The sequence below is a fragment of the Cygnus atratus genome, chromosome 2 (assembly GCF_013377495.2).
Source record: "Cygnus atratus isolate AKBS03 ecotype Queensland, Australia chromosome 2, CAtr_DNAZoo_HiC_assembly, whole genome shotgun sequence".
Taxonomy (NCBI): Eukaryota; Metazoa; Chordata; class Aves; order Anseriformes; family Anatidae; genus Cygnus; species Cygnus atratus.
The window spans coordinates 78,840,017-78,857,512 of record NC_066363.1 but is presented as its reverse complement, the minus strand read 5'-3'; the positions used below and the strand labels follow the sequence as shown (position 1 = coordinate 78,857,512).

The following is a 17,496-nucleotide window of genomic DNA, read 5'->3' as shown; positions in this document are numbered from 1 at the left end:
GGGAGGATTCAGGTTGCTGTGTCCCCTTGCATGCAACCTTCCTGTTTGTGTTCCCCTGATCCTAGTAAATCTCTTCTCTTTTTTTTTTTTTTTTAATGAAGTAAGATGTGTGATGAGGTCCTATTAGGCCAAAAGTAGATCCACAGCTAGTGAAAAGGTACAGGGGTCTGTGCACTCAGGGCTTTGGCACGGTTTAAAAAATGCATAATGAGTACTAGGGCAATTCTGAGGTTGACAGGGAGTGGCTGGGGACTTCTGATGATGCTGAAATTTGCTTTATGCTTTGTGGGGAATAAGTAAAGTGGAATCAGATTTTCTGACAGAAGTTTGGGGGCCTGACTGGGCAGACAGTGGCTGAGAATCTGTTAGTTGGTACGGTCAGTCTGGAGAAAAGGGAACGCAGAGGATGAGGGTTTGCTAGACAGCCATCTGTGCTTAAAATGGGACAATATGCTAGTGCTGGTAAGAAAGAGGGAAGGTTTTAAAGGCTTTGGATGAGAATATATAGCTTTCTTTCCTTTCTTTTATTCCTTTTTTTTCTCCCCCATGCCCCATAGTCTATACCTTATCTATATCTGTATCCAACAAACTTGGATTTCATTTACAGTGTCAAATGTAACATCATCTGGTATTAAAATTGGAGGGACCAGCACTGATTTCACTTGGCTGCTCATGTAAATGATCATTCCTGCAATTCTTATTTAAGGATTAAAGCCTTAGTGAAACATATTGCTCTTTTCTTTGTTTTCTTGTTTGAGCTGTCCTTGAAATTCAGCAATGACTGGTAAAACTTCCTTTTTTAAGACACTGTAGCCATTAATGGCTCATCTACCTAACTTGTCTCTGTGATGACCTTGATAGTATTAATGAACGATGAACTTTCAGTGTGTTTGTGGTTTGTGTGTTACTTGTCGCAGGGTGGAAGGAGGCGTTTTACATAGATAAAACTGACTGCCTGAAAACCAGATATGCTTTCTAGCTAAAATACTAGCCTCTAGCTGACTTTTCTGTGATTGAGCTGCTCTCTGATACAGTAAATCAAACAAGGAACATGTCCAATTCCTCTTTCCCATAAAGGAAGGTGGTAGGGTCCATCTGTTCTGATCCTGGCACTCAGCCCCCTGTGCGTGTGGAGGTCTGCAGAGCCTGGACCACTGCTCAAGCAGTGGGCAACCAGGATTCCTCCTCCTCTTGCTGCTGCTACTAATGTCTTCATTTAGAAGATGAAGCACTCAAGCTGATGTTTTTTGAGATCTTGTATGGCTGCTCTAACACCAAAAGTAACAGAGGTGAGATGTGGGGTATTGCTAGCTTCTCTGTGCTGGCTCCTGCAAGTGCGTGACTTTACTGCAGGGTCTTGGGGGAAGGAGATAGGTGCAGGGCTTAGTTTCTGTAATTTGGTGTTTGGATGACGAAATAAAAATAAGTGAACGCTTCTAGTTACTATGTAGACCTCTGTATTTATAGGTCTATGTTCTATTATTGAGTGTCCAAAAAACTGTCTTGGGGCTACTCATACAGAAGTTTTCTTCTTGAGGTCCACCAAAGATTGCAGGTGGATGTTTAGGCTAACTCCTTTAACCAGTTACAGAAGTTCCTCAGTTCATTCATAGGCTACAGGTAGATCTCAGTGTTAGACTAGTTGCTCTTTTTGGTTAATTCAAATGCTTTTGGTGAAGTACTGCTTTGCTGTAACTTTTCCCAGTCTGTTCTTTGTCCTTACATTTAGGAAGAATTTAAAATATGATCAAATTTCTGGAGGTGTAGACAGATCTTTTATTTAGGAAATGTTAAAATGAATCATTTTCTCTGGAGGTTGTTCTGCTTATGTAAAAAGATAATGAAAATGACATTTGGACTCTTCTCAAGTGAACCAAGACTTAGTCTTTTTTTTTTTTTTTTTTTTTTTTTTTGTACCTCACGCAATGAAAGGCAAATAACTGAACAGTGCCACTGTAGATTCTATGATCTTTATATCCTTCAGAGAAAGTATTCCACATGCTTTACTTAGGCAAAGCTCCTGCTGACTTCTAAGGAAGCCAGAGCTAGCCAAAATGTGGCTTGTTTTCATAGATTAATATCCTCTTGATAGTAAGCATGACTAATGAATGTTTTCTGAAATTATATCACTCTTTTGGGATGCCTCACTGATCACAGGCTACCGATCCTACCGCTTTTACAGCGTGTTGCAAGCCAGGAACTTACAAATGATGTTTGAAAGACTGAGCCAGTTTACCTCTGTACTTTAAAGTGATTGCAGAATCTTTCTGAAGGCTTAGTGTTACTATAGCTTTGTAAATACAAACCATAGCTTGAGAGAATTAGGGGAAAAAAAAAAAAACAAGTTAGAAAAAACAATTTATTAAGTAGCATCATATAAATAACTTGTTACAAAAATCAATTTGCAAAAAGGCAAATTCACTCTGTCTGTGAGAAATTGTTGTTCAAATTGGTTTCTCATTAAATCCTTAAATTTCATTTCCCCCTGCCCCCCACCCCCAAAAAAGAAGCCAGTACAGTGAACAAGAAATATAAGGGAGAGAGTGCACACTTGCCATCTGACCATAACAAATTGCCCATCCATGCTGCAGAAGAAAAGATCGTTTCAGCATGGATCCCTTTGTAATAGAGGGAAGCTTCTAGATGTAAATCTCTTGGGTGTGAAAAATGTTGTCACCTGCAAATGTTCCTCAGTGCTGAGCGGTGGTGAGCGGATCCATCTGATGCTCAGGCTTCCCCTACGCAAGGGGATACGTCACGAGAGACTGTGTGGCTGGAGCATGCCAGCAAGTAAGTCTTCCCAGGTGGTGGCACTAGTTTCAATTTATGCTTGGAAGTATTTTTAATTAAAAAAGATCAATACCGAAAAGCATTTATTTTAAGGGTTTAAAAATCACAAATCGCAATAAGAGTTTGCCAGATTGATTTAGCTCAGTAACACAGTTAAGATGCACATAGCATTTATTATAAGGCCTTTTTTTTTAAGTTTAATTTTCAAAGCAATGAAAGTAATCACAGAATGAAAACAGTACAGTGTTTCTGAAGAGTTTTTATATGTCAAAATCCAGAACAACTTTGTGTTTGCAGTGTTGTTTCTTTGTTGTGTTCACCTGAATGCTTAATAATACTATACATTTGTTTCCTTAATAAACACTAAAGTAATAGATTGTAGAAAACTAAAAGCTTATAGAAAGTGTCTCCAAGTATATTTACATAAATAGTGCAGTCTCATAGGAAAGGTCAAAAGCCCATGGGAGTGGAAAGGATTTCTCTGTGTGCAGGACTTGCATCTTCTTTGTCAAATTAAATTTGCAGAAGGAGAAATTTGGAGTTTACAGCTCCTTTTTTTCCTTTTTTTTTTTTTTTTGAGAGAAGACATGCAGAAAAAAAAATGAGAGCAGCTTCTGTAAAAGCTCCTTTGAAATCTAGTAACTCTATGTATAATATGACAGCTTTGTGGCTTTTAAGTGCCGTGGGCCTGCCTTGCATGTGACTGATTACCTCCCCCCGACTCCCACCCCATGCAATTCATTTTCCATTCTTCTGCCTGAAAATCCTGGGTCTCTGACTCTTGAACTCCCTGCAACCCTAGACATGGCTTTTGGATACAGTTCAGGGAAGTGTTTAGTGTGTGATGAGTGCGGGTATGGGCTGAAAAGTATAATATTGCAAAATGATGGACAGGATCAAGATTGTCTCAGCTGTGCCTAAATAAAAGTGCTGAGAGGATAGGCTGGTGTTAAAACATGGAGTTGGCTGCTGTGTTTTTCCCCTTCTTCTGGAGCATGAAGCTGTAGATATTAAATATACTTTTGTTCCTTTTTTTTTTTTTCTTAAATAAACAACCTCTAAGAAAACAAGTCTTTCTGAAGGCTAAATTGAAAATAATAAATGTCGTGGCTCTGACATTTACTGGGGAAGGCTGCTGTTTCACAGGTCTAGAGGGGCTGGAAAAATACCCTGCCTTTCACAACTTACAAAATAGTTCATACTTGTCAGAAATAGCATAATGACTGTTAATTTGTCAGCTCTCATTTGACAAGGGAGCTCAGACTGCAGTGTTAATTGAAACACAAATGGGCAGGGGATGGCAGCATCCAGTTGGGACAGTGGTCTTGTAAAACACTTCAGTACTGCTTATAGCCAAATGAAACATGGAGAGATTTAAAACAGATGGTGGCAGGAAGAGGTAACATGATGGTGTCTGCAGAGAGTTACCTGCTCAGAGTCACTGTCCGTAATTCACTGAAAACACTGCAGGAGGCCATCAAGATATATCTGATGCAGAAATTTAGCACATTTAATAATCAAGAGAAAAGGACTTTCTTCACTAGAAATTTGCATGGAAATGGCCTTGATTTAATTTACTTGGTCTGAAAAAGATGATGTCTGTCTTCCTATCCACGCAAATCTCCCTCTGGCTGTCTTAGGCAATCTGGAAGTGTAGAAGTGGCTATGTGCTGTTGTCCCTGCTCAACACAGTTAAGTCTGACTTTGAAACATGTCTAGCTCCCAATGTTCCCTTTATTATTTCCCTTCTTTTTATGCATACTGTACATGTGCACACACATTCCCAAAGGCATTTCTCCCTGCTCTACTTCTTTATGACCACTGTATTTCTGTAGGACTAGACATATTCAGTTAATGGTTTTTGTTAGTTTATTTCTTGACAGAGAAACGGAAATGTTGTGCCTTGTAATGCAGCCTGTTGCTTCCAAAACTGGATCATTTGAAAGTTGCTTCTCCCATTCGTGTTTAACAACTATGAAATACCTTTCCATAGAATGAACTAAGACCTGACAGCTAACAATATAAACAATCATCAGAAAAATATAACTGTTTCTTAGGACAAGTTTAGAAAATATTGTTGTTGGTACATATAGAGTGTTTCTCTTCTACTTGGGATCTTTCCCAGACATTTTTTACAAGCGCTAGCTGAAACATAGATAACTTGTTCTTGTGGGAGATTTTTTTTTTTCTTTATGATTAGATAGTGTATCCATCCACATCAGGTCTAGGAACATATTCCAGCCCTGTGGTACTGCCAGTTGAGCCATTTGGAAAACCCCAAATTCCCTTGTTCGGAGCTCACTGCAAGTTTTTTGCCTTTGCTTATTTCCAAGGGCTGGTCTGCACGGGGAGGTATCCTGGCACAATGGTGTCAGCACCGTGTGCGGGTGCGCTGGTTTGCTGCATCTCCACATACTGGTGCTTCTGTGGGACAGAGGGATTCTTAACCTGAAACATTTATTCTTCTGGAATAAAAATCCCTTTTCTGGAATAAAGTGGCTGATTCGGGAGTTGGGATGGAATAAGCTGTATTAGAAACATTATTTCAATTGTGGAGATGTTATTGTTCTGCAATAGCAAGGCTGGAAATGTCTCCCTTGTAAACAGCTCCCTATGAATTCCTCAGTATCTTTTAATAGCTCCCCTATTGTTAGATCAGATGCATTTCCAAATTAAAAGCCAACTGCGTTGCTCATCTCTGCCTGGCTCAGCTAAATTTGCTAGTAATGTTTCTTCTCTTCAAATAGGTGTGGTTGTAAGAACAGCAGGCTTAAAACAGCCTTGAAACCCACTTTATAGCCCCTAATCTAACACTTGCTTATCTATAAATGGTGATTCTAGCGATGTGTGAAAGCATTGTTAAATACTAATTCTATCATCTAGCACGCTGGCATGCAACAAGGTGCAAAGAAATACTACTGTGAAGTTTTGTATCCACTGCAATATGGCACTTTCAATATTTAATATGCAGTACTGATTTTATAAATTGCACTTTGTGGTACTGCCAAGCAAGAAGAAAAGACAGAACTGATTTCTTCTTGCTGTGAGAGGGATGCTAAGTCTGTCTAATTTGCAAGAAAAAATAGACCTTAAAACCTAGATGCATAATAAAGAATTTGAATGTGAGTTTGCCTTGAGTTTTCCTAGGAGAATCCATTTGATATTCAGGCACCATATTTGTGGTGACACTGTATAATTTTATATATATTTACACAACAGGCAAAAGTAGCCACTCTGTTATTTACTGTGTCACTCAGTGGACAAGATAGAACCAGCTTTCAATAAAAAAAAAAAAAAAGAGGACGGGAAAAATTAAAAATAAACTTGAGCTTGAACTGCCACTAACAATCACTAAATCTGACAAACTCACCGTACAAAGGTAGGGAAGTAGTTACAAGGTGAGCAGTCCTCCTGTTGAGGAGGGCTGCCTGCTGGGCGCTGCCTGGCGGGGTGCCTGCTCCTGTCAGGGCTGTGGGCGGGCTGCCTGTTCCTGGGCTGCCTCCAGCCAAGTGGCCACAGCCCCCTCTCCCTGGTGAGCCAGGGAGGTTTTGTGGGGCTGAATAGGCCCAGGCAACCCCTGGCCTTCAAGGTTTGGCAGCCACCTCTGCCGTGGCTTGCTGGTCTGAGGTGTGGGGAGGATTGGCCTGCTCGCTCTTGGCATCCAGCTCTGCCCTCAGTTTCTGAGGCGACTTGCTGCAGGCAGGCCTGCGCAAAAAGGGCGATGAGCCCTGGAGGGTACACTGTCTCCAGGGTCTGAGTGTAGCCCCAAGCCAGGAGCCTGTGGCAGGAGGTGCTGAGCGCCTCCTTCTCCTCCTATGTGTCTGAAAGCCACTGAGAAACCAGGCGGCCTGCTCCTGTGCCAGGCCTGGGTTTCGGGCGGGTTGCCTCCTGGATGTGTTAATTTCTAGGAGGCTACAAAGGGATAGGCATTCAAAGATTATTATCTTAAATTACAGAGAGGCCCTGAGGAGAACAAGAGAAGGATCAGGCTGTGTCGCTGCTGTTGTGCAGGCTCAGCCCTGCTACGCTTGGGCACCTGACCCCTGAGAGGCCTCCACCAGCGGCACTGGGGATCAGCTCTCCCTGAAATTCTGGCCTCCTCTGCTCTGAAAACCCATCTGAGCTGCAGCGCTGGGCACCTGTAAAGCATTAGCTGCCTTGCCCTAAGCCTGCAAGCGTGTGGTGCTCCCCACTGCAAAGGCAGCCTTCCCAGTGCTGCTGGACACTGCAAATCCTGAATTTATGTTGTCGTGCTTATATGCGTCTCATACTCTGGAATCTTACTGCTCTCATTATTTAACTCTCTGGGAGTAATGAATTCCAGGGATTATTTTTTAATCCCTTTTAATTTTCTGTTTATTAACTTTTTTCCCTTGTCTCTTTGTGTCTTAGAGTAAATTGGAGCCGTTGTTTTAGTTTTCAAACTGATTCACTAAAAAATCGAGGAGGGAGGAGGAGGGAAATAGATCCATGCCTGTAATTCTAGTATTAAATACCATTTCAAAATAAAATACCTTAGATTAGTTATTTATGAGGTATATTAAAATAAAAATAAAAATTCTTCTTTCATTGGCATAGTGCCATAGGCCATGTCCCTACTTTGGGACCAAGGGGTGCTCCTAGCTTCTGGAAATGGGTATGTCCCATGGCTGCCCCTTAGAGTTTTCTCCAGCTAGCCTCTCCTAGATCGCTAGATTTGAAGAGCAGACACTGTATAGGTTTGACAACCAACAGAAAGAGTGAGTGGTGCATAAGTCATACGTAGATAAAATTGTTCTGGCCTGAGACTATGGCATCTTCCCTGCCCCCATCCTTGAACAAAAATTGCTTAGCTTGGCAAAGAAAATAAGGACACCCATGGAAAGACATGTGATTAAACTGTCACCTTTTGGTGATGTCTTTAACAACCCTGGCTGAGTTGCTTATTAAAAAAAAAAAAAAAAGTTATAAACCCTACTTTTCAGGCCATTAGAATGATAATTGATTTTCACTTATTTTTGCATTCAAGGCTTGAATCTGAAAGGGGGTTGGGGGGAAGGAGCCAAAAAAGCATGAGAAATTACTTCCTCTGGCAGAATACCAGCATTGTCCATCTGTAAAGCATTTTCCAAATGACTTATCTAATTCTTGCAACATCCTGATGAGGTAGGCATTATTTCCCCACTTTATAGATAGCAAAACTGGGCAGAGAATCAGTCAGAAGACACCCTGGCAGGGGAGTTTAGGACATAAAAGCACTCCTTCCTCCTTTGCACTTGCTTCTTTTGACTCAATGGGTGGCAGTCACCTTGAGGTTACAGCTGCCCTCCTGCACGTGGGAACAGGCAGAAGTAGATGGATATGAAAAGCCTGACTCCCACCTCCCAGCACAGTGGCCTTCACCACTGAACTGCTGTGCAGGTGGAAACCATCGCAAGTACAAAGAAAAGCACAGCTACGTTCTGCTCCTTCCTCTAAATCGTGGTTCAATCTGGAGTTGGATTAGATGACTTGTTCCGTATCACAAAGCAAGTCTGGGCCAGAACTGGGAAACCACTTAAGAACTAGATATTGGGGTTACTGACCGCACACACATGCACACACATCTCTCCAGCAATGCTAGGTCAGAAGAATATATACATAGCAGTCAATGAACTATATATATGTGTGTTGCTATGATTCAGTGCACTGGGGGCAATGGCAAGTTCTGAAAAAAACACTTAGATTTAAATGACCATTAGGCCTCTCTACCCTCCTCATGAGTAAAATGCATTTGTTTTTTTCTCAGCTGACTCTACTTGTATAATAAACCTTCATTCCATCACCACTACTTTTGACTATAATACATAGGTTAAACTAGGGTACCTCATTACATTGGGATGTGCAATACACAATCGACAGAGCAGTCGTCTGAGCTGAATAATCTGAATACAAGTAAAAAGAGCAAGTGAGCTTAAACAGTAATATACTCCAATTTACAATATAAGCAGAACAAGTAAAAATATTGCTCCCCATCTGATCTTTTTTTTTCCCCTCCACTACTGCTGTGCCTGTAAGGTTGGCTTAGTAAACTGGATGCACTAAAAAATAAGAAGTTTGCCTCTTGGAAGCTCATAAAATGATATTAGAAAAAGTTTTCTGACGGCTGATCCACACAGACTGCAGTCATTAGACAACTGGAACCGGTCGGATAGAGAACCCTTTCACAGAGCTGTGGAGAATTAGAAAGAAATAGCCACTTCACATATCTCAATGCTGTTTCTGAAAATGAGGGAGAAAAAAAAAAGGCAACATATTAAGAGTCTTTGTCACTGTCCATCGTGCCATACATATCTGCCAGCTTTTTAAACCGTGGCCCCCAGTCACTGAGGTAATCGTAGTCCTGATCTCCGTCCGTGGTCACCGACTCCAAGGAGCTGAGGGACTCTGCCACAGAACCATTACCTTCATATGCGTAGGTTGCTAACGAGTCATACGGGGGGGCCGCTGGATCTGTATCATTTTCCTTTAACCTTTGGTTAATGAAATCTCTGACATCCGTGTTATCTCGCGCTGTCGCAGTCCGCCGTGGCATAAAAAGCGTTTCTGGCACGATGTCTCTGCGCAATTTATTATCGTCTATGGCTTCGGGATTCCTCAGCGTGCCGATATCAAATGCCTGGGTGTCTTCCTCTCCACCACCTTCATCATTATAACTGACAATGTTGTCTCTGATGTCTTCTTTGGAAATAATCAAAGGCTCTTTTTTCCGCTGCCGTCTCAGTGCTGCAAACAGCACCACTGTAACTAGAAACAAACCAACAGAGGGAGAGGAAGGGAAAAGTTAATCCCCAACTCCATTAAAACCCAGGCGAAATGCTGCGCTGGTGCTTACATTCTAAGTTTTTCTAAGATGTTTTGCAAAACTGCAAACGTACACATTCAATTTTTAGACTGTTTTCTGTTTGTGAGTACTGTGAGAGATGGGGTGGCATGGGTGTGTACAAGATGAAAGGAGATGTCGAGCTTGCAAGAAACGGAGTGTCTTTTTGTCAGTAGGCATGTTTTTACCAGAGTCAAACAGCAACTTCATTGCTTGGAGAACAGAACTAGTTTCAGGAGAGCTGGGAAGGGAGAAACACCTTCCCCAAAAAAACCAACCTGCAGTGTTATGTATCTTGGACCTCTGGGATGAAATGAAACCTGTGCTACGGACAGGGCTAGTATCTACTGAGCTATGATAAAAGGTTAGCAAAGCTGCTCTTCATGATCACTAAATCTTTCCTCCTCTAGAAATGTTTGGAATAAGGGATGGAGTCTCAGCCAGCAGAAAATCCAAGTTGTATTAATTTTCCTGGCATGCTTTTACAATGGACGCCACATTAAAAAGTATATAGCTTGCCTTAAAAATTATATAGCTTAAATCTTAAAGCCTGCCAACATACAGCAATGGTTTTATTCAATCTGACAGGGATGAGATTTCTCAAACAGCTATTTTATGCCTTTCATTCTAATTTGTGTAAATATATAAATTTAAATTATTGAGAGGGCAGGAATTCTATCCAAGGCCCCAATCCAAACTTAAGTATTTTTACTCAGTAATGATCCATGGTACTGTTGGAGAATTGTGCTATGTTCAATGTTTTATTTCCTTTTGAAGCTAATTTCAAATTTCTTAGCTGGGTTCTGCCTTAAAATGGTAAATGACTGAATATTTACAAATGAACAGCAGCAAGAAGCAGGGATGTATTACTACTATCACTGCTGCTTTGGTAGTCTGAGGTCCACAGTGCCCAGTTTTCAGCTCTGCTGTACAAACTCTGAGAAAAAAGACAAATCTTGCTCTTTATAGTTCTTTCAGAGCAAAGGAAAGCAAATCAGAAAATGCCTGAACTCACTGATATGAGACGATAAGGTGGATCAAAGTTATCTTTCATGTCAGCTGTATTTCTAAAACTGTATTTCTAAAATGGTATGAGTCAAAGCACAGTAACTGTAAAAGACTTTTTTTTTTTTCCTGCCTGCAGTCCCTTCCTTGTTTGTAACTCCGTTAAGGGCAATGCCAAGGACTAAGGATATCCCCAAAGCAAAATTTAAGTCCATAGAAACTTAGTTTTACCTCACAGACAAAAAGCTGGCTGTTGCCTCCCCACCCCCCCCACCCTTTTTTTTTTAATTTGTTAGTTTTGTTTGTTTGTTTGTTTGTTTTCATTTATTTATTTAATTCTCTTCCCTGGAGAATTGCTTAGATCTACATGCTCTTTGCAGGTGTGCTCAAGCATGCCGTGATAGTGTCTCATACTCTTTCTCTACATTGACTGTAGAGGGATCCTGAGATGATAAGGTAAAATAATCGAATTCTTACTATGTCTTTACCATAGGAATAGTACGAAAGAATTATCTGTTAATACGAGACAAAAGGAAATAAGTAACGTGGTGAAACTGGAAGAATGAGGAAGACTGGTTCGGATGGTGAAAGCCTCAGACTCTCACCCCAGTGATGGTGATTTACTTATGGTGTCACACAAAGGCCCTAACTTGAGCAATGCTTCTTTGTGCTGCTGTGCAATAAGGGAGAAGTCTTGTCTTTAAGAGCATAAAGCTGTGACCCTACACATGAGACAGGGGAAGGGTCTATGTGAGAGAACAGAGATAGCTGGCGAAAATTTTGGAGAACCTGAAAAATAGAGTCAGTTTTGAATGGGCTTCTCAGAATTATCTGAGAAAGCACAGGATTGATAGTTTTTATGTGGAAGGGTTTCTAAAGTATCTCATTAAAAAAAAAAAGGTGTTATACAGAATATGCTAGGCAAATAGAACTTGCAGGGAAAAAAAAATGTTATATGTTAAAGTACATCACCTTTATTTGCATGTCAGTTTTTAGCAATGCCTGAGGCCTCCTGATAAGCTGCTAGGCCTACTCAATCTGAAAATAAACCCAGCACTTTACAGGCACTTTTTGTTGCTGCTAAACTTTAAATTGTGGTTCAGGTCTGCCCAGAATATTGTTTTTCTCTCAGTAGTGGTTGCACATGCAAGCCCTGCAACCAGCCTGAAAATAGAAAATTATATAGCTGAGTTAATTGAAAATCTGCTTATGGTGCATGGTGGCGTGAGCAGTAATTGACATAAAGTGCTGCTTAGCACACAGAATCAATTATTTTCGATTGACATAAAACAGGAAATCGTTTAATGTCAGATTGATATTAATGAGTACAGTTGTATTAACTAGTGCAAGACTATCTGCAGCACTAGATTTCTTTTTCTGGAAAGGATCTTGATGCAAAGTGAGCTCAATCCTTAGAGGCAATGATACCATGTTTTGAAAAATAAATTTAATGGCAAATTAAGAGCACAATTGTTATTGTGGAATCTGTTCTGAAGAGGTGATAATGCTTATTTGGGCAAGCCATGACTAGGTTGTTAAAGTCTGAGTGTCACAACACGGTCTTTATCTCATCACTGGAGAGGGAAGTCATTTGTTAATAGTAACTAATGATCAGGGTGATTCTGCAGTGGTGAGAAGCATGCCTGAGGAAGATACAAGCATGGCAGAAACAAGTGAAATCACTGAGGAAACATTTTCTCCCCTGCTTGTCCCTACTGCTACAAAATTGGTCTGACTCCCTTCTTTACTGGCCAGATGCTAATAGTGACTAATAAAGTCTTCCTGAGGACTGACTGTGGTGTGTTTTACAGTTCTCCTCAGATTAACAGATATGGCTAATGGCTGATGGACAGATCTTCTCCGTTTGCTGAACAAGAGGAATGGAAGTTGCCTGAGAGGAATGTGAGAGATGTTGCAAACTGGCCTTATTTTTCAAATTAAAAAAAAAAAAAAAGCTGACCACCTGTAAGCGCTGTAGCCAGATATTTGCACATCCTTGAGATGTGAGAGAGTGCCTTAGTAGCCACCCTATTTCAGCATCCTTTTCCAGAAGAACAGAAAGACTGAGTGTGACTCGTTTCCCCTTAGGTTAGACAGGGGAACTTATTTGTTTAAAACTAAGCAATCTGGCCTCCTTCTGTGGTCAACAGTAAGAGACATATTCACCCTGCAGAGGGTGATTAGTCTCGTCCTCCTCAGATACCAGTAAGGGGATGGGATGGATGGCTTTCTAGAGGTGCCTGTCTCTTTCCCTTGAGCAGAGGGTAGAGCCCAGCTGTCTTATTTTGATTGGACACGTCGAGCTTTTAGACAGCGAAGATTAGGTAGGATGTACATCATATTTCTGGCATCCCTTAAAGGATGAAATACAATAATAGAAATGCAGGATAACACACAGATGCCTCTGCTTTGCTCTTGCCCTAGCCTTGGTATAACCACTTGCAGCAATGCAAAATAAGTCACTGTCATCTATGACACCAATTGCTTTGATGTGGAAGGCTTACCCTCTTTCCCCTTGTACCATTTCTTTTGAGGTGAGCCTTTTGAATTTCTTGTTTGTTCTGAAAGTGTTAAGAAAAGAAACTTTCCTTTTTTGTTTGTTTGTTTGTTTGTTTGATTATTTTGTGAAATGCTCAAACCCAATTCAACGGTGAAAGGAACAAAATGCCACTGAGCCACTTACCAAGTAATATAATGATACAGAGAAGAATGGCAATAAGAGCCCCAGTGCTAAGACCAGTAGGATGAATCAAGGCTTCTGCATTACAGGACAGCATTTTTCCTCGATGGTCACAAGCACATACTCGAATAGTCACTGTTTCAGTGCTGCTCTGGATAGGGTAGTCATTGTCTGATATTACCACTGGCAAGAGGTAGGTACTCATTTCATGCCGGTTGTATCTGGTTTTTCGGGTGAAAATCCCTGCTGTGTTGTCTGGAAACACAAGACACACATTTTATACTCATCTGAAGACTGAAAGCAAGGGTGAGATAATAAAGAAAGGTCTTCCTAGAAATTCACCTCTGTTGTCCTGGAGTGTAAAGTTTGAGCTGCTGGCTGCCTCAGGAGCTAAGGAGAATGAAAACTGGTGTCCACTGTAAGAGTCATCTTTATCAACAGCACTTAATGTTTGTATCAGCTGAAACAATAAGAACAAAATTATCTTCGAAGTCAGTGGACCTTACGCTTATTTATCTACTGTAGGATTGTAAAGTGATATAACTGGTTGTTGTTTTTTTGTTTTGTTTAGTTTTGTTTTCCTGCTGCTTTAAGGCAGCTGATGTTGCCATCTTGACCTTAACAAAAGTGATCCATGTGCTACTGATGCTGTTTCAGATCACCATGCTATTGTATCCCATACCGTTAGCCAGTAACATAATGAACCTGGAAGCTGGCAGGAAAATTGCATTGACATAGAGAGCAGGTTTGGGTTGATGCCACTCCAGCTGGGTAGGAAATCTTCGCATGTGACAGGCAACAGAAATGACAGGTGAGACAGTCCAAGGTGGCTGCGTGTTCATCTAACCAAATCCCCCGTCACAGGAACTGTTTGGCTGACTCTTTCAAATTATTTGCTACTTTGAACCATTTAGTAATAGAACTGGTAGAGTGAGAGTTATTTGGCAGAAAATAATTATCTCAGAGACGGCACCTGTAACAGTTTTTGAAGGAGACAGTGGAGGTGCCTGAATATAACAGAGAATCACAGAGGGAAAATGAATCAGAGATAACAAGGCACAGTACAGAAAACAGGTGTAAAACATACTGCCACATTAGCTGCAAGAATACTAAGCGTAATCAGATACTGTGCAGCCACTGTTTAGTTTAATTTTGCAAAACTGACAGTTTGATGCAATGCAAAGTATATCTCTTGATGAGGTGATGCAAGAGTAGTAGAAAAACTCAGTTCATTTGGAATATTTTCTTAGTACAAGCACGCAACACACCTGTTCTGCCTTTGCATTTTCACAGACGAAGGTCTCATAAAACATGGCAAACTCTGGAGCATTGTCATTTACATCCAAAACCTTAATGAATACTGGGACACGGCTGCTTTGTTTTGGGTTGTCTGAAATGATAAAACCAGAAAGAACAGAGATTTTATTTAGCCTAGCTACTGACCCGGTGCAGGAGAAGAAAAGGACAGACTTGGGCCCTCATTGCCTTAATTCTTTTCTCATTCATTATATTCTCCTGATTCCCGGGGAATGAGTTATGGGGTGAATTCCACAAAATCATGCTCTATTATCACCACACTGATTCTGTGTAAGCTATACAGTTAAGACTGGATAGGATTTTAAGGTTTGCAAATTCCTTTGAACATTCCAAGTATAACTATGAATGTATGTTTCATATATATATATACACACATATAAATCTAATAATGGAATTAAATTAAATCCGTGTATTAGCCAAACGGATACAGTTTGGTGGTATCAAATTTCCCAGAACTTACTCCCTTTCTTATCTCTGAAACGGGAAGACTGAACAGTCATAAAAGATGGGCTTGTGTTTTTTTCCCTCTCCACGTATAACAGACAATATTCCCTCCCCTGCAATCTCCTGACAAAGTTCCTTAAGCTACCATCACTACTGTTACGATATATAAATAATAACTGCTGCAGTGATCACAGGTATTTTCTAACCTGCTGTAGATTGATTTGGCTAATATTCTAGAGTTGATATTAAAATGCATCAGCTGAAGAACATCAGCACTATGTAAAATCTGCAGATACCTATATGTAAACTTTACTTTTACCTTTAAGAACTAGATAGGATCAAGAGATTGAATTTGACAAGGATATATCTGAGCATAAAATACTGATAAAAATATTGTTAACTTCATATACAAAAATGAAAACATTTGGAAATACAGCACATTGTTTAGACCATTCCTTTTCCTGTTGGACTACAGAGGAGAGAGGTTTTTGTCAAAAAGATACTCAAAATAAGGAAAGAAAGGCAATGGGCAGCAACCTTGCCTGGGAGGTGTGACAGAGGAAATAGGCACAGTTCTGAGGCAAAGGGACACATTGTAGTGACCGGTGGCTCCTAAAAGCTGTAAGCCCAAAGCCAATTCATTGGTCATCACCAATCAAGAGGAAACCAAGAGATTTTTTCCAGGACTCCGTCAACGTCCTTTGTCCTCCACATCACGCAAATATGATCCAGGCCGGCTCACCTAGACATAACATACCCGCCTTAGCGCCTGGGAGTACATGGCTGTGGGAGTGCGAGAGTGAAATCTGAGGGAATGAGTGGGACTGAAATCGAAATGAGTTTTGTTTAAAATAAATACTCAACACCTTCCTCTCACGAGGACTCGCACTGCATTTTGCTACATTCATTTCCAACCCATGTAAATATAGTTTATTAAAACATTTTAACATATGATCCAAGTGAAAAAATAGTGGAATAAAGTACAGATCTGTGAGTCCACATGCTTCTACAAGCATTCATTATAGTAGCTTGTTGAGTTAAGCTTTAATAAAAGCCCTATTACTGTATTTATCAAACTTTTATAAATTTGAAAATGCCTTCTCCAAAATTGGCGCTGTATATTTCTATTACAGAGCTCAGTCATTTGGACAAAATACTGCGCTTTAAAGCTCCACAGGCCCATTGAAGTTAATATGATTCCATTAGGCATAAAACACTTTCTAATATAAACCATTGGGCTAAATTCATTCAATGTATAAAATATCAGTTTATGTACAATATAGACTAGGCTGAATTTTATGCTAAAATACATCAATATAAATGTTGAATTTTTATAATAGGTGGAAATCAAATGTACTCATTTGAATTTGCAGGACTACTTGCAAGACTATTTATAAGAGCATACCTTTCTAACAAATGCATTTAAATATATAGCCAAATGCATTTCTTTTCCTCCCAAGAATTACAATTTCTTTCTTTCCTGCCTTTTTTTTTTTTTTTTGGAACTGTTCATTACATATTTTCATTTTACTTCTTCAAGGTGCTTAAGATCCCTACAATTGAAAATGATACTACAATAAACAGAAGCCGTATAGATACTATATGCTGTATGGACAGGGGCCTTTTTTCTGATTTCATGGCAATATGGGTTGAAAGATATTTATGCATCATAAAGTTCTTTTTGTTTCTTTCAAATTATTTTTGCAAATGAATTGGTGTAGATTAATTTGTTTGTGTTATCCTTTCATTACTACTGAGCTCCATCTCCAACAAAAAGGTCCACCATATCAAAGAGATACATCTGCTTAAATCTATCCTTCTCTGTAGTATTATGTTTTCTGTTTAGCCAGCAATCACACCGCTAAAGTTTTTTTTCTGAATGCAGCCTCAAAGGCCTGCCAATGTTTGAATTAATCTTAAGTGTTAAGTAAAGAATATTTATTTTAAAATGCTCTCAGAATTGTCTCTGGCGAATTGGCTGTGATTCTGCATCTGAGACTCAGGAGCCCTGGGTACTGAGCTTTATTAGTAGTTTTCCTCTGAGTGTGGAAGACGTAGTGATCCAGTGTTTCACCAAGTATTTATCTGCAACACCAAGAGCATGATTCTCAGGGCTGCTGAGCAACTGCAGCTCATACTGGTGAAACAAGGGAAGATTAAAAATGCAGCTAGCTACGCTTACTGACAATTTTAGAAAATTCAAGGCAAAACAACTTCTGCGTTTCCATTTATTTTCTACTGTCAAATGAAATTGTGAACAGTCAGCACTGAAAGATGTTTTTCTTCATGACTACCATTTATTATTATTATTATTTTTTTACTTTTTTTAATATCAAAGGGAGCACACATCTCTCTGAGTGTGCGTACTACCCGTAACTTGACTGGCTATTTCTTTTAGCTAACTTCAGTGAAATATACC

General features: G+C 40.0%; 1 protein-coding gene across 4 annotated transcripts in view; it reads right to left on the bottom strand.

Annotated features, from left to right (window-relative positions):
* Window positions 1–2,951: 2,951 nt before the first annotated feature.
* The window catches only part of CDH6 (cadherin 6), a 105,143-nt gene continuing 90,598 nt past the window's right edge, over window positions 2,952–17,496 (bottom strand). For all 4 annotated transcript variants that reach the window (XM_035567236.2, XM_035567238.2, XM_035567237.2 and 1 more), the window contains 4 exons: window positions 14,585–14,706; window positions 13,659–13,776; window positions 13,320–13,571; window positions 2,952–9,555 (listed from right to left, as the gene is read on the bottom strand). In XM_035567236.2, coding sequence (XP_035423129.1) covers window positions 9,065–9,555; window positions 13,320–13,571; window positions 13,659–13,776; window positions 14,585–14,706 — 983 coding nt within the window. In that variant the 3' untranslated portion in view covers window positions 2,952–9,064. The remainder of the gene's footprint in view (window positions 9,556–13,319; window positions 13,572–13,658; window positions 13,777–14,584; window positions 14,707–17,496) is intronic.